Source organism: Octopus sinensis, linkage group LG29 (genome assembly GCF_006345805.1).
Source record: "Octopus sinensis linkage group LG29, ASM634580v1, whole genome shotgun sequence".
Taxonomy (NCBI): domain Eukaryota; kingdom Metazoa; phylum Mollusca; class Cephalopoda; order Octopoda; family Octopodidae; genus Octopus; species Octopus sinensis.
The window spans coordinates 12,610,452-12,627,951 of record NC_043025.1 but is presented as its reverse complement, the minus strand read 5'-3'; the positions used below and the strand labels follow the sequence as shown (position 1 = coordinate 12,627,951).

At 39.3% G+C, this 17,500-nt stretch overlaps 1 protein-coding gene across 1 annotated transcript in view; it reads right to left on the bottom strand.

Annotated features, from left to right (window-relative positions):
• LOC115226040 (plasmanylethanolamine desaturase-like) overlaps positions 1 to 8,949 on the bottom strand; it is a 9,319-nt gene extending 370 nt beyond the window's left edge. The window contains exons 1-6 of the mRNA XM_029797012.2: positions 8,769 to 8,949; positions 7,424 to 7,543; positions 5,839 to 5,930; positions 3,439 to 3,657; positions 1,634 to 1,957; positions 1 to 468 (exon numbers count right to left, since the gene is read on the bottom strand). The exon at positions 1 to 468 is cut by the window's left edge and continues 370 nt beyond it. Of these exons, the coding sequence (XP_029652872.1) occupies positions 1,697 to 1,957; positions 3,439 to 3,657; positions 5,839 to 5,930; positions 7,424 to 7,543; positions 8,769 to 8,949 (873 nt within the window). The 3' untranslated portion in view covers positions 1 to 468; positions 1,634 to 1,696. The remainder of the gene's footprint in view (positions 469 to 1,633; positions 1,958 to 3,438; positions 3,658 to 5,838; positions 5,931 to 7,423; positions 7,544 to 8,768) is intronic.
• Positions 8,950 to 17,500: the final 8,551 nt, after the last annotated feature.

The window sequence follows — 17,500 nt, the reverse complement described above, 5'->3', positions numbered from 1 at the left end:
TCCACAGTGAGGGTCATGGATGGAGGTGGGGAAAGAGACAAGTGGAAAGGGAAGGGATAGGTATTTACCCATGGATAACAGAGTAAGAGAGAGGGGGAGTGAAAGACGGAAATTTAGGTGGTTACTCACAGTGACAGCCATGGCTGGATTGGGAGGCAAACATAGGAGCAAGCTAGGTGAGTGTGTTATTTAGCTTTATATATATATTATATATATATATATACATATATATGTGAATAGCATAGTTCCTTTCTAGGGTGATGGGTATGGCTGGCTTCTGGCTGGATGGATAAGACGAAAGAGAGAGAGAGAGAGAGAGAAGCAGAGGCTTTGGTTAATTATATAAGAGTGTTTTTGTTGTTGTCAATATGATTGGTGAGTATACTTCTATCGACAGTGGAGGGCATGGATGGATGGATGCCTTGGTATTGAACTCCAGTTAACAGCCACAGCAGGACACATCCAATTCTGAAACGATAATAGGATAGTTAAAAGACAAGGGGAGATAATCATGTGAACAGGGTTTCAAAATTGGAAGATGAAGACTGATGAGCAGATAACTTTGGTTAAAGAGGGGGAGATAAATAGGGTATAGAAAGGGGAGATAACTGTTATTTATCATGGCTAATATGTTACAGAATAGGGTTTCGTATGTGAAGACATGCAGAACCACAGGGAGAGGTGAGCAGCAGTTGATAAAGTTAAAGGTGTGGGGAGAAAAACAGGGTCTGAAAAGGAGAGATATCAAACTCACGAAGGGAGATTACCATCTGTTATTTACTTGTATTTAATATTTGTTGCGTCAAGACTATTGAAAAGGTTGCAAGGCGCAATGAAAATTTTAGGAGAATAAAAATAAGGGCATAAATTCGGTATAAGTACCGGATACATTTCAAGAAAGTGTTTTTTTTATATATGGGGTGTTAGGGGAGGGATAAAAGGGTTTCTGTTATCTTCAGAAATGTAAACAAAGTCATGTGTGTACTTATACCGAAGGTTCGCCAAAAGATGAAATAAGTGGAAATTTTACCGGTGAGTGCGTTAAAGTATAAGGCACAAAAAGAAAATGATTCTCCCCAGACACAACAGAATACATAATTTATCTCTTCTCAATAGGCTTATAAAAGCGAGAGATAAATAGGGTTACAGAAGAGAGCTAACGACATCTCATCTGCTGCAAAAGTAAAATAAATAGGATCTGGAAAGTGGGAGATACTCATGTGTAATTTACCTGCAGTGTAAATATAAATAAATGGAAAGTGGAAGATTCTCAGGTGTAATTTACCTGCAGTGTAAATATAAATAGGTGGAAAGTGGAAGATACTCAGGTGTAATTTACCTGCAGTGTAAATATAAATAAATATATTTACCTGCAGTGTAAATATAAATAAATGGAAAGTGGGAGATTCTCAGGTGTAATTTACCTGCAGTGTAAATATAAATAAATATATTAGGTGTTAAGAAGGGCATCCAGCCGTAGAAACATTGCCAGATCTGACTGGGCCTCGTGCAGCCTTCTGGCTTCCCAGATCCCTAGCATGGAAAGCGGACGCTAAACGATGATGATGATGATATTTACCTGCAGTGTAAATATAAATAAGTGGAAAGTGAGAGATACTCAGGTGTAGCTTACCTGCAGTGTGATTTCCTTTGGAGTGAAACATTGAACAAAAAAACAAAATCACCCGTTGCCATTTTAGTCGATCTTCTTTGCCCATTTCATGTCGTCGGTCCGAGGTTTGTGTCCGGTGGTCTTCTCAATGATGTACTCCAAGCTGGACCAGAAGCGAATCTTCTCGAAGAGGAAGTTGAGCCAGCCAGTCGTGATACAAAAGTAGGTTTCGTGTGGTGCCACGTGGTGGATTCGGTGGTGTTTGCACGGGAGGATGATGTGGTACTTCTGTAGCAGCTGTATGTACCAGGGTAGACCGAAATAGGTGTGCGACCATTTGTGAAACTGGAATCACCATGACGACGACGACGACGGCAGAGAGGGAGAGAAAGAAAAAGAAAAAAAGGGAGAGAAAGAGAGAGGATTAAAGCTTGCAGTAATAACAATTTAAGATTACCAAAATAATTTAATATAATTAAAATTGAAAATTATCAAAAAAATTTCAGATTATCAAACTGTATTATTATTATTATTATTATTACTATTATTGCCTCTATGACTATAATGCTGCTACACCAATCATTGGGTATGATTCCTTCATGGACAGCCTGGTTAACTATAAGGGCACAGACACATACACAGCTTGACATGTACACATCTAGATGCACATACATACACACACACACAGCCAGACAGGTACATGCCGGTGGCACGTATAAAGTACCATCCGATTGTGGCCGTTTGCCAGCCTCGCCTGGCCCCCATGGCAGTGGCACGTAAAAAGCACCATCCGAGCGTGGCCGTTTGCCAGCCCCGTCTGGCACCTGTGCCGGTGGCACGTAAAAAGCACCCACTACACTCACTGAGTGGTTGGCATTAGCAAGGGCATCCAGCTGTAGAAACATTGCCAGATTAGATTGTGGGCCTGGTGCAGCCTCCTGGTTTCCCAGAGACCCAGTCGAACCATCCAATCCATGCCAGCATGGGAAACGGACGTTAAATGATGATGATGATGTTGATTATGGCAGCTGGCAAAATGCTTCACGTCATTTTGTCAGTCTTCACATTCTGAGTCATCCCACTGGTTAGGCAAGTAAGCCAACAGTGACCCCTGATAAAAGGGGAGACTGGAACAATGAGAAATGAAGTGTCTTGCTCAAGAACACGACACACTGCACAGTCTGAGAATTGAACCTACAATCTTGCAATCATTAGTGCAACAACCTATAACCCACCAGGTCACATACTCTCTTTACTCTTTTACTTGTTTCAGTCATTTGACTGCGGCAATGCTGGAGCACCGCCTTTAGTCGAGCAAATCGACCCCGGGACTTACTCTTTTGTAAGCCCAGTACTTATTCTATCGGTCTCTTTTGCCGAACCGCTAAGTGATGGGGACGTAAACACACCAGCATCGGTTGTCAAGCAATGCTAGGGAGACAAACACAGACACACACATACATATATATATATATATATATATATATACATATATACGACAGGCTTCTTTCAGTTTCCGTCTACCAAATCCACTCACAAGGCATTGGTCGGCCCGGGGCTATAGCAGAAGACACTTGCCCAAGATGCCACGCAGTGGGACTGAACCCAGAACCGTGTGGTTGGTTAGCAAGCTACTTACCACACAGCCACTCCTTCACAATCACAATTTAAACTTGTTAAAATTTAAGATTATTATAATATTCAATTCATTATCCATGCCTCACTCTCATAAATCATAACACTTCCTACACAAATAAGAAAAAAAATGAAAGGAAAGAAAAAGTGGTGTTGGCAGCATTGCGTGACCAACACCAATACCAACCTACCTGATTTGTCATGCTAACAAATACAGCTAGTAAGAATATATAGCATTCCCAGTTGTATGTGTCCCTAATTTGGTCGTAGGTGAAATGAGTGAACTTAAAAGACATGTGGAGCATGAACGGAATTGTGACGGCAAATGTGTCCCCGTTGGTCTCGATAAAGTCATGCCTGGTGATCGATGTAGGATCAATGTGATGTTCACGAAATGGGCGGATAAAGGCCTGCAAAGGGACAATACAAAACGATAGAGAGAGAGAGAGAGAGAGGGAGAGAGTTACAGATGTCAGCTTTATGATTCATTCTGTTTTGTTTTCATACGAGACGGAAAAACAGGACGAGCCAAGGGAAATAACTGTAATAGACAATAGGCATGAATTTATACAATTAAATTAAAGGATGAGTTTCCAGGTTAATAAATTCCAGTTTACAGCACACACACACATATATATATATATATCATTAATCCAAACATGAAAACACAACGTGAGGATGTGGAACAAGTATAGTGTTATTGGACGCTTAGGAAAGGAAAGAAGGAGGGTTTAATGTTTTGAGCAGAGCTCTTTGTCAGAAACATAGAAAAAGGAAAGATCCAAGGAAGGGAAGACGGAGGAAAAAAAAAATCGCTAACGATACACATGCGGTGACATATTGAATGATATACACATATATACATATAGTAAGTGTGTGTGTCTTTCATTTTTTACTTATTTCAGTCATAAGACTGCAGCCATGCTGGAGCACCACTAAAATATTTTAGTTGAATTAAGTGACCCAAGTACTAATTTTTTAAAGCTCAGTACTCATTTTATTGATCTCTTTTGCCAAACTGCTAAGTTGCAGCAATGTAAACACACCAGCACCAGTTATCAAGCAGAGGTTGGGGAGGTCAAATACACACACACAATGGGCTTCTTTTAGTTTCCTTCTATAAGGTTTTGGTCAACCCGAGTGTAAGTTTTTCCCCATATCGAAGTTCGATAAAGCTACAAAAAGTTATTTTGTAGTCCATGGTTAGCAGCTGGGGTGGGGCACAGTGTATGCAAATAAAAACCCTCTCCGGCGGGTTTACTTGGGATCCCTGCACGACAATATAACCTTCATTTGACTAAGGTATCTTCGGCCTGGTGTATACCTGGCTGAGTATCCCTCATTGAGTAATTATTACTTCTGAGATTCTGCTTGCTATGAAACATATGTAATCAGAATTTTACCTGCTCCATTCCTTTGATTTGGATATATCTGTGTGTGTGTCCCTCCCACTGCTAGATAACCTGTGTTGGTTTGTTCTTGTTCATGTCCCTATAACTTAACAGTTTGGCAAAGAGAGACCAACAGAACAATAGGCTTAAAAAATAAGTCCTGGATTTTGTTTGATTAAAACCCTTCATCTTCATCATTGTTCAACCATGGTCGAGACAATGGAATTTACCATGCTACGCCAGACTTCACGGTCCATCATGGCATTATGGAGGTCCTGTTGCTGGATGCCTGTATCCCTGGAGATTACATCAGGGTAGGAGAGTGTGTGCCCTCTGGTATCGCAACCGTGGTCGAGACAATGGAATTTACTATGCTACGCCAGACTTCACGGTCCATCATGGCATTACAGAGGTCCTGTTACTGGATGCCTGTATCCCTGGAGATTACATCAGGGTAGGAGAGTGTACGCCCTCTGGTATTGCGAGTAGATGGCTTCCAGAGGAGAAGAGTAGAAATTATCTCTTTTTCAGCTCTACCACAATGTCCAGCAAACTGGACTCTCCTACCTTTCACAAGAGATGATACAGGTGGTAGTTTCCCATATATTTGCATTTTGGTTGGATGACGCTTCCACGAGAGATTTTGAGCTCTCATAAGGAGGCGAGTGTAGGTTCCATCCAACCGCCTCTCAAGCTTCTTTGATAACGTCCAGGTTTCTGAGCCATATAGTAGAATTGGTTCGACTGTGGCTTTGAAGATTTTAAGTTTGAAATCTCAACAACCCTGCAACCTATGGCTCTGAGATGATACAGGTGGTAGTTTTCCATATATTTGTACTTTGGTTGGATGACGCTTCCACGAGAGATTTTGAGCTCTCATAAGGAGGCGAGTGTAGGTTCCATCCAAACGCCTTTCAAGCTTCTTTGATAACGTCCAGGTTTCTGAGCCATAGAGTAGAATTGGTTCGACTGTGGCTTTGAAGATTGAAACCCTTCAAGGTAGAGTGCCCCAGCATGGCCAGAGTCCAAAGACTAAAATGAGTAAAAGAAGGAGAAAAGAAAGATACTGGGCAACGTTATATCCCATGACCTTCATTTTTTTTTTAAAGAAGGAGAGAGATTTGACTGGTATTTCTAGCAAGAGAGGAGAACAGAAGCTAAGGTGGCCAGGTGAGTTAACATAAAATGGTGACTACTTACTTTCCCAATCACAGGTAGGTCAACGCTACCCCAGGTGTCTGCAGACCAATGTACGAGACCACTGAGAAAATCGGCTGTCAAGATGCCAAATACTGAAAGGAAAGAAAAAATGGAAGGTCAATGTGGTGGTCATCATGGATGGAATGGCTGAGGTACAATAGACTTGTGTGTGTGTGAGTGTGTGTCTATGTGTATGTGTGTGTATCTATGTATTTACCTGTCTGGCTGTGAGTGTGTGTGTGTGTGTCTGTGTGTGTGTGTATGTATGTGTGCATGTCTAGGTGTGTATGTGTCAAGCTGTATGGGTGTGTGTGTGTGTGTGTGAGTGTGTGTCTATGTGCATGTGTGTGTCTAGGTATGTACCTGTCTGGCTGTCAGTGTGTTTGTGTGCACGTCTAGGTGTGTACGCATCAAGCTCTGTGTATGTGTGTGTGTGTGTGTGTGTGAGTGTGTGTCTATGTTCATGTGTGTGTGTCTAGGTATTTACCTGTCTGGCTCTGTGTGTGTGTCTATGTGTCTGAGTGTGTGTGTGTGTGTGTATGTATGTGTGCATGTCTAGGTGTGTACGTGTCAAGCTGTGTGTGTGAGTGTGTGTCTACGTGCATGTGTGTGTGCCTATGTGTGTGTGTCTAGATATGTACCTGTCTGGCTGTGTGTGTATATGTGTCTGAGTGTGTGTGTGTGTGTATGTATGTTTGTGTGTCTAGGTGTGTACATGTCAAGCTGTGTATGTGTGTGTGTGTACCTGTATAGGTAATCAGGCTGTCCATGAAGGACTCATACCCAATGACTGGTGTAGCAGCATTATAGTCAACTTCCACAAAGGCAAAGGTGAGGCCCCAGACAGAAATAATTACAGGGGCATCAAACTGCTTGATCAGGTGATAAAAGTTGCTCAATTGATTAGGGAGAGAGAGTTAGCCTAGATGAGATGCAGTTTGGTTTTGTGCTTGGAAACCTCTGTATCTGGCTTTTGCTGACATGGAGAAAGCCCTTGACAGGGTCCCTGCTCCCTTATCTGGTAGGCAATGCAGAAGCTAGGGATTGATGAGGGGTTAGTGAGAGCTTTACAGGCCATGTACAGGGATGCTGTTAGTAAGGTGAGAGAATTTGAACTCAGAATGTAACGGCAGACGAAATACCGCTAAGCATTTCGCCCGGTGTGCTAACGTTTCTGCCAGCTCGCCTGCCTAACCTCAATATCAATTTCTATTCTAGGCACAAGGCCCGACATTTTAGGGAAGGGAGCCAGTTGATTAGATGGACCCCAGTATGCAACTGGTACTTAATTTATCGACCCCCGAAAGGATGAAAGGCAAAGTCGACCTCGGCGGAATTTGAACTCAGAATGTAACAGCAGACGAAATACCGCTAAGCATTTCGCCCGATGTGCTAACGTTTCTGCCAGCTCGCCACCTTTGCACTATCATAACCATCAACATCATCAGATTTTATCACCTGTCTTCCATGCTGGTAGGGGTTGGAGCAATTTCTAAGACAACACATGAAGCCATTTGGGATTGTAATTCAAGGGCCAGAGGAAATTTGAGAGTTATTCAAGGGCTGTGATTGAATGGGTACTTACTAGAAGATATAGCAATGAAATACAAATTGTCTACCCTGAAATGTCTGATCAGGAAGAAGAAGTTTATGACGAACAGACAGACAGCCACATACAGGCAGATTAATTCCTGATAGCGTTTACCTGCAACGAGACAGAGACAGAAAATTTATAAACGAGGGAATCAAATAACAAAAACAATAATAATAATAATAACAATAATAATAATAATAACAATAATAATTCTTATCATAGTAAGTGCATTAGGCATGATAAAAAAATATTCAGACAAATACATAACAAAAACACCAGGACTTGCAAACACATATAACATCCAGAAAATTGCACTACTAGGCACTGCACACATCCTACGCAGAGCACTTTCAATACAATAACCATCAGAGCATCACAACAAACCACAGCACTGCATTCTTTAAGGCCCTCATGCTTTCCGAAATCCGCCGAAACTACACCTGATTATACATACACTTTAGATGAGTTGTAGTGCACCTGAGCACTGTACACAATGTTTTATTATTATTATTATTATTATTATTATACCCAAGGCACACAGAGCTGCGCTCGGTAGTGAAGTGAAAGCACGCAATAAAAATAAAACTACTGAACAATAATAATAATAATAATAATACATTCTTGTTTTATTGGCCACAAGGGCTAACCTAAATCAAAAAACATGTAAGGACAAAGACAAGACAAAAGGTACAAAGGGCACACATTGTTGTGATGCATGTGCCTGGTGTACCCTTATCAGACGGGTAGTCATCATGGGTATACTGGGCTTCGTATATTTTACCCCAGTGTCACTTTGATGGCATGCACTGCTCTCTCACTCAATAATAATAATAATAAAGTGGTATGAATATAAACTCGAAGGCATCATCGGAAATGATAATGCCAAGATCCTATGGATTTTATGATTCGGTGTGATCATGAGATGGTGTTAATTGAGAAAGAAAGCAAATGATGCTGGATCATAGATATAGCATGCCCAGCTGATAACAACGGATGCGAAAAGGAAGAAAGCACAGTCGATAGATATGACAGGTTAGTTTGGGAGGTTGAGCAGTTGTGGTCGCTGAAAAGAAGTGGTAGTAGTACCAGTAATTATCAGAGCCCTGGGAGCAGTGAGTAGAAATCTTGAGAAGTGTAAGAAACAAATAAGGGCTGCAATAAGGGTGGAGTACTGTGATATTTTGAAGTGTTTGAGGGGGGACATTTGACAGAAGCAACTTCAGCTGTGGGGCACGAAGAACTAGGTTCTTCACAATAATATTGCACCCTGTCAGGGAGCTCTCCAGCGCCAACTCGATTCGTCAGATTTAGAACCTGTGGACTTCCATCTCTTCACCAAGATGAAAACGCAGATCAATGGTCACCGTTTTAATACCATTATTGAAACCCAGAGCAAACTGTAGAAGGAACTCAAATTGTTTACAGGAAACAACTTCCAGGCTGGGTTCCAAAACATGGCAGGAAGGCGGCGAGCTGGCAGAAATTTTAGCACACTGGTGGAAACTTAGCGGTAGCATCTGCCGCTACTTCGGAGAAATTCCTGAGATCAACGCCTTTCATCCTTCGGGTCGATAAATGTACCAGTTTATGCACTACGTAATCGACTTAATCCCTTGTCTGTCCTGTTTGTCCCCTCTGTGAGTAAGTAAAGAAATAGTTATTTCGTCTGCCGCAGAGTCAACCACGACTTTGCCTACATCCTTTCAGGACGATAATTAAGTACCAGACTGGGTCGATGTAATCGCTTAATCCATTGCAGTTTGTCCCTTCTATGTTTAGCCCCTTGTGGCCAATAAGAAATATATACTACATACATATAGTATATATACAGGCTCATTCCGTCTACCAAATCCACTCACAAGGCTTTGGTCCGAGGCTGAAGACAGTGCCCAGGTGCCAGCAGTGGGACTGAACCCAGCACCATGTGGTTGTTAGCAGCTACTTACCACACAGCCACTCCTCGCTATATATCTATCTATATATATACTATATATATATATATATAACATCAATAACAGAGCTTTCATTTCCAATGCGGACGCAAGACCTAAACATTTCAACAGAGTCAAGGGTATAGTTGATTATCACTGACCCGACGTATGCAACTGGTATAGTGTTTTATCAACCCACCAACCCCCACACTGAAAACTGAGGGGTCGGGGGGCAACAAAACAATATATATATATCGATAACAATAGTGATTTGTTTGAGTGTAACAAAGGCAATTAACCAATGAAAGAGGTTAGAAAATTGATTTACTGAAGAAAAGTGAAAATAGAAACAGAAACATCAATACAATCAATAATAGCAAGATCATCAATACAGAGGATACATAGCTATATATATAGATACGCACGTGTGTGTATATGTGTGTGTATATGTGTGTGTGTGTATATATATATATATATATATATATATAGATAGATACGTGTGTGTGTATACATAAATACATATATATATATATATAGATAGATAGTATTATATATAGAGATGTGTGTATGTGTGTATATGTATGTATGTATATATATATATTATTAGATAGATATATGTGTGTATATGTATGTATATATATATATATATATAGATAGATATATGTGTGTTATGTATGTATATATATATATATATATATATATATTATATATATATATCTATAAGATAGATATATGTGTGTATATGTATGTAATAATATATATATATATATATATATATATATATATATTAGGAGAGAGAGAGAGAGAGAGAGATGTATATGTATGTGTGAATATATATATGTATATATATATAGAGAGAAGATATGTATATGTATGTATGTGTGTGTGTATATATATAGATATATATATATTATATATATATATATATAGAGAGAGAGAGAGAAGAGATGTATGTATGTATATATTGTGTGTATATATATGTATATATACATACATTGAGAATATAGATATCAATATTACAGCACAGATACACACACACACACATACATATATAAATATATATATATATATAATATATATACATACATACTAACATAAAATATATACACACATACAGATATATACATACATACACATACATACATATCCATACATACATATCCATATATACACACACACACATATATATATTGATATGATATATATATTGACTTATGGATATGTGCCGATCCATCAAATAAACGAACGACGCAAATAAATATTGATATATAATCAGATATATATATATATATATATATATATATATATGCAATAATATACATACATGTGTATATATGTGTACGCATGATAATGCATTTCTATAGGTCTGTGATTAACACATCAATATAAACACATACATTTATATACACACACACACATATATATATACACATATAAATATATACTATGTGGGTTTAAACAAACATATATATACGTGTGTGTATATGTGCGTGTGCATATATATGTAAGCCTAAATCCATATATGTACATAAACACACACACACACATTCACAAACACAACCACACCACACACACACACATTCACACACTCACAACGCACACACACCGATACATTCACACAACCTTCTCACACATTTTTTCACACACACATACACACACACACAACACATCACACACACATTCACACACATCCACACACACTCACACACACACAATACATTCTCACACATTCACACACACAACACACAGATACAAATTCACACACACATACACACACACAGATACATTCACACACAACACATTCACACAACCACACACATTCACACACACACACACACCATTCAACACACACACATTCACACACACACAGATACATTCACACACATACATTCTCACACATTCACACACACATACACACACACATACACACCAACACACACATTCACACACACATACACACACACACACATTCACACACACACACGCACACACACAGAGCATCAACCGGGGGAGGGGGGGACACTGGAGCAAGGGAGGGGATTCGCCAGTCTGGATAAAGTGTCTAGTTTATCCAATCAATAACGAACCAGTGTCGATAAACTCGGCAAATGGAACGAAAAAAAGGGGTCAGCCAAACACAAACGGATTAGACAAACAGCCCCTTCCTGCCCCTCACACATCGACCTCCACCTCACCGCCGTGTCCCGCCACTCTGCACCACCCTGCACCACACTGCACCTCTCCTGAACGTCTAATTTAGTAAGTACACTAAGTCAATAAAACTTTAAGAAAACAAACGCTGTATAAATACACAAACACACACATATATATATTATATATATATACACATATATATATATGTATATATATATATACTCTCTTTTACTCTTTTACTTGTTTCGGTCATTTGACTGTGGCCATGCTGGAGCACCCCTTTAGTCAAGCAAATCGACCCCAGGACTTATTCTTTTGTAAGCCCAGTACTTATTCATATCATTCTCTTATGCTGAACTGCTAAGTTACGGGGACATAAACACACCAGCAATGTTGGGGGAACAAACACAGACACACACACACACACGTATATACATATATACAAGAAGCTTCTTTCAGTTTCCGTCTACCAAATCCACTCACAAGGCTTTGGTCGGCCCGAGGCTATAGTAGAAGACACTTGCCCAAGGTGCCACGCAGTGGGACTGAACCCGGAACCATGTGGTTGGTAAACAAGCTACTTACCACACAGCCACTCCTATACCTAATACATATATATACGACGGGCTTCTTTCAGTTTCCGTCTACCAAATCCACGCACAAGGCATTGGTCGGCCCGGGGCTATAGTAGAAGACACTTGCCCAAGGTGCCACGCAGGGGACTGAACCCGGAACCATGTGGTTGGTTAGCAAGCTACTTACTACACAGCCACTCCTACACCTAATATATATATATACGACGGGCTTCTTTCAGTTTCCATCTACCACAAGGGTTTGGTTGGCCCGAGGCTATAGTAGAAGACACTTGCCCAAGGTGCCACGCAGTGGAACTGAACCTGGAATGATGTGGTTGCTAACAAAGCTACATACCACACAGCCACTCCTGAGCTGTATAAATATATATTCTTTTATTCTTTTACTTGTTTTGGTCATTTGACTGCAGCCATGCTGGAGCACTGCCCTTCGTCAAACAAATTGTCCCCCAGGACTTATTCTTTGTAAGCCTAGTACTTATTCTATCAGTCACTTTTGCCGAACCACTAAGTTATGGGGAAGTAAACACACCAGCATTGGTGTCAAGCGATGTTGGGGGGGACAAACACAGACACAACAAACCATATATATATATATGTATATATATATATAATATAATACATATATATATATATATACGACGGGCTTCTTTCAGTTTCCATCTACCAAATCCACTCACAAGGCTTTGGTCGGCCCGAGGCTTAGTAGAAGACAATTTGCCCAAATGCCATGGCAGTGGGACTGAACCCGGAAACATGTGGTTTGGTAACAAGCTAACTACCTACCCCACAGCACTCCTGCACCTATATACATATATAATATATCTATATATATATATATATATATACATATTATTTTATATGTAGATGTATATAAATACATACATACATATATATATATATATATATATAGACATATTTATTTTAATATGTAGATGTATATTAAACCATACCAAGATAAATATATATATATATAATACATGATTTATTTTATAATGTAGATGTATATTAAATACATACATATATATATATATAATATATATACATATTTATTTTTATATGTAGATGTATATTAAAACCCTACATATATATCATATATATATATATCGATATATTATATATATATATATATATATATATAATATATCTTTATAATATATACACATACTCAACACCCTAACCACGACAGATACAATTCAGATTATATTGACTTTTGACTTAAATTTAGCTTTATGGCACACATCATCAAATCATACTATTTATATTATTTATATATATTATATTATACATGCATGCATTAAGATCATTAGTATTGTTGTCGTAATCATTTCCTATAAAAACAGATCTTAACTAATTTTCTACTTATATATGCTTAACCTAAATAGACCAGTTTTACCATATTTAGGTTAACTAGGCACACATACATACAACCTCATACATATTTGATATTTCATATCTTTATATACATGCATCAGTAAGAGTCAAGAGAGATTATAGAACGGCAATGTGAATGGTCTGTCTATGTATCTATCTTCCTCTCTCTCTTTCATATATATATATATATATGCAGGAGTGGCTGTGTAGTAAGTAGCTTGCTTACACCATGGTTCCGGGTTCAGTCCCTCTGCGTGGCATCTTGGGCAGTGTCTTCTGCTATAGTCCCGGCCGACCAAAGCCTTGTGAGTGGATTTGGTAGACGGAAACTGAAAGAAGCCTGTCGTATATATGTATATATATATATATATATGTGTGTTTGTGTGTCTGTGTTTGTCCCCCTAGCATTGCTTGACAACCGATGCTGGTGTGTTTACGTCCCCGTCACTTAGCGGTTCGGCAAAAGAGACCGATAGAATAAGTACTGGGCTTACAAAGAATAAGTACCGTGGTCGATTTGCTCGACTAAAAAAAGATGGTGCTCCAGCATGGCCGCAGTCAAATGACTGAAACAAGTAAAGAGAATATATATATATATATATATATATATATATCACACACTTTGCTGTACAAACATGCATACACATTTTTATAGTATAAGTACTAACATATAGACATATATACACACACAATTACAAATAATGTATGTCTATGCATTTATATACGGACACACTCATGCACGGCTTCTATATATAATTGGTGGATGTGTGTATAACACACACACACACATATATATATATATATATATTCAGCTTGTGTGTATAATGGGAATTTGGACAGGCCATACTCTCACATGACTTCATATATATTTATGTTACAAACGAACAAAAAGGATTGCCAAGATTTTATAGACATCCATACTCACTATCTCTCTGTATTCATATACATATATCTACCTATATATATATATAGTTCATCCAAACAAGAAAACACAAAATAGCACAACAACGCGAGGACGTGGAAGAAATATAGTATTATTGGACGCTGAGGAAAGAAGGAAAGAAGGAGAGTTTAACGTTTCGAGCGGAGCTCTTCGTCGGAAACATAGGAGAAGGAAAGATCCCGAGAAGGGAAGACAGAGGGAAAAAAATCGCCAACGGTACACACGAGGTCACATTTTGAATATATATATCATCATCATCATCATCATCGTTTAACGTCCGTTCTCCATGCTAGCATGGGTTGGACGGTTCGACCGGGGTTCTAGGAAGCCAGAAGGCTGCACCAGGCTCCGGTCTTATCTGGCAATGTTTCTACAGCTGGATGCCCTTCCTAACGCCAACCACTCCGTGAGTGTAGTGGGTGCTTTTAATGCATGTGCACACGCAGACTACTCTCCTGCCATCTATCTGTATAATATCAACATAATTTTATATTATATTATATATATATATATATATCCCTCCTATATATTATATATATATTTATATATCCCTCCCCACCACTACACACTCAATAACATTATAAAATGGTCAAAATTTTTCCACAAGAACTTAGTTTTTCCCCCCTGGCATATGATGGAATCTGTTTTCTGTGCATCTTCTATTTTCCCCGGTTAACCTTCCTCTGATATTGCTGCACCTTTTATGTGTCTGTAGCTTACACCGGGTATATCATATGGAGTTTCTACCCACGCCTTCACTACAAACCGAGCAGGGCCATCTACCTGAAGGGGTTTGTGATTTGACAGCCTTCCTACTTACTAAGACTTTAGTTGTTGCTAGGTTAACCCTAAGGCCCTTCAATTCAGGACCTTGCTTCCACACCCTAAACCTCAGTCTCTTGTTCTGGCAGTTACTCAGCTATTAGAGCAAGGTCATCAGCATAGAGGAGATCCTAGGGGCAGCCTGTTGAATTCCTCTGTTATTGCCTGGAGGACTATAATGAATAAGAGGGGGCTGAGGACTGATCATTGGTGAACCCCCTACTTCTACCCAGTATTCTTCACTATACTCGATGCCAACCCTCACCTTACCAACAGCATCCCTGTACAGGGCTTGTACAGCTCTCACCAACCATTCGTCTATCCCCAGTTTCCACATTCACCACCAGATAAGGGATCAGGAGATCCTGTCAAAGGCTTCTCCAAGTCAACAAAATCCAAGTACAGAGGTTTATCTTTGGCTAGATATTTCTCCTGAAGTTGCCATATCAGAAATATAGCATCATTGGTGCTTCTGCCTGGCACAAGACCAAACTGCATCTCATCTAGGCTAAATCTCTCCCTAATTAGTTGGGCTATGAGCCTCTCTGTAACTTTCATCACCTGATCCAATAATTTGATACCCCTGTAGTTATTTCTATCTAATGTATCACCTTTACCTTTGTAGTAGTTGACTATGGTGCTGCTACGCCAGTCATTGGGTATGATTCCTTAATGAACTAGCTGATTAACGATGCGAGTGACAAGACCGTAACCCCACCGACCGAGATTTTAAGCATATATATATATATATATATATATATATATATATATATATATATATGTACACACATATACACATATAAAAATATATACATATACACATATATACATATATATATACATAGGTGCAGGAGTGGCAGTGTGGTAAGTAGCTTGCTAACCAACCACATGGTTCCGGGTTCAGTCCCACTGCGTGGCACCTTGGGCAAGTGTCTTCTATTATAGCCTCGGGCCGACCAAAGCCTTGTGAGTGGATTTGGTAGACGGAAACTGAAAGAAGCCCGTCGTATATGTATATATATATGTGTGTGGTGTGTTTGTGTGTCTGTGTCCCCTTAGCATTGCTTGACAACCGATGCTGGTGTGTTTACGTCCCCGTTACTTAGCGGTTCAGCAAAAGAGACCGATAGAATAAGTACTGGGCTTACAAAGAATATGTCCCGGGGTCGAGTTGCTCGATTAAAGGCGGTGCTCCAGCATGGCCGCAGTCAAATGACTGAAACAAGTAAAAGAGTAAAAGAGATATCCTTTGGAAGCCTGGTACTTATTTTCTCGGTCTCTTTTGCTGAACAGCTAAGTTACGGGGATGTAAACACACCAGCATTGGTTGTCAAGGGACGTTGGGGGGGACAAACACAGATACACGTACACATACACACACATCATCATCATCGTTTAACGTCCACTTTCCATGCTAGCATGGGTTGGACGATTTTGACTGAGGTCTGGCGAACCAGATGGCTGCACCAGGCTCCAGTCTTGATCTGGCAGAGTTTCTACAGCTGGATGCCCTTCCTAATGCGGACAACTTCAGCTTTATATAGAGAGAGATATATATCAAATTTACAAGTGTGAACGAGAGAAGTAAAGGATGAAGCAATGAATGGAAAAAGTAGACAATACTGGACTCTATCAGAGGGAGTACATTATCATATTAAAATTCAGAGAGAAATTATGCATTAAAGTACGATTTAAGAAACGTTATTCTGTTATGGACAGACCTAAGTTATACTTTCAAATTTACAAGTACCGTAAATCCTCAAGTATAATCCGCATTTCCCCCCCAAAATTTAAAGGTCAAAATCCCTAGTGCACGAGGTTAAAAATGAAAAATATTTTCTAAGCAATGTCCGAGTCTCTATTTGCTGTCCGGCAATGTTTATTCAGATGCATTTTGTGATGTCGGGCGAGAAAATCCCTTAAGCTAAGCCTGAAAGCAATGAAGTCATAAAAGAATCATCCATAACTTGCAATAAGCAACATTTATTAAACGTTATTACTGTTATTTCTTTATTTTCTGCAAACAAAATGCACAAAAAAGCTACACGTTTGCATTATGTTATATATACAATAATAATAAAGGATGTTACCGTATACAGTTTTACAAACCAAGGACGTTATATAGACCTCCTTGACTCAAGTTAGAGAAGGGGTGCGTATTATACACAAGGTTTAGGTTCTTCAGAGGTACAGCCCCCTAAAAATCCCCTGCATATACATGTTTGCATTATGTTATATATACAATAATAAT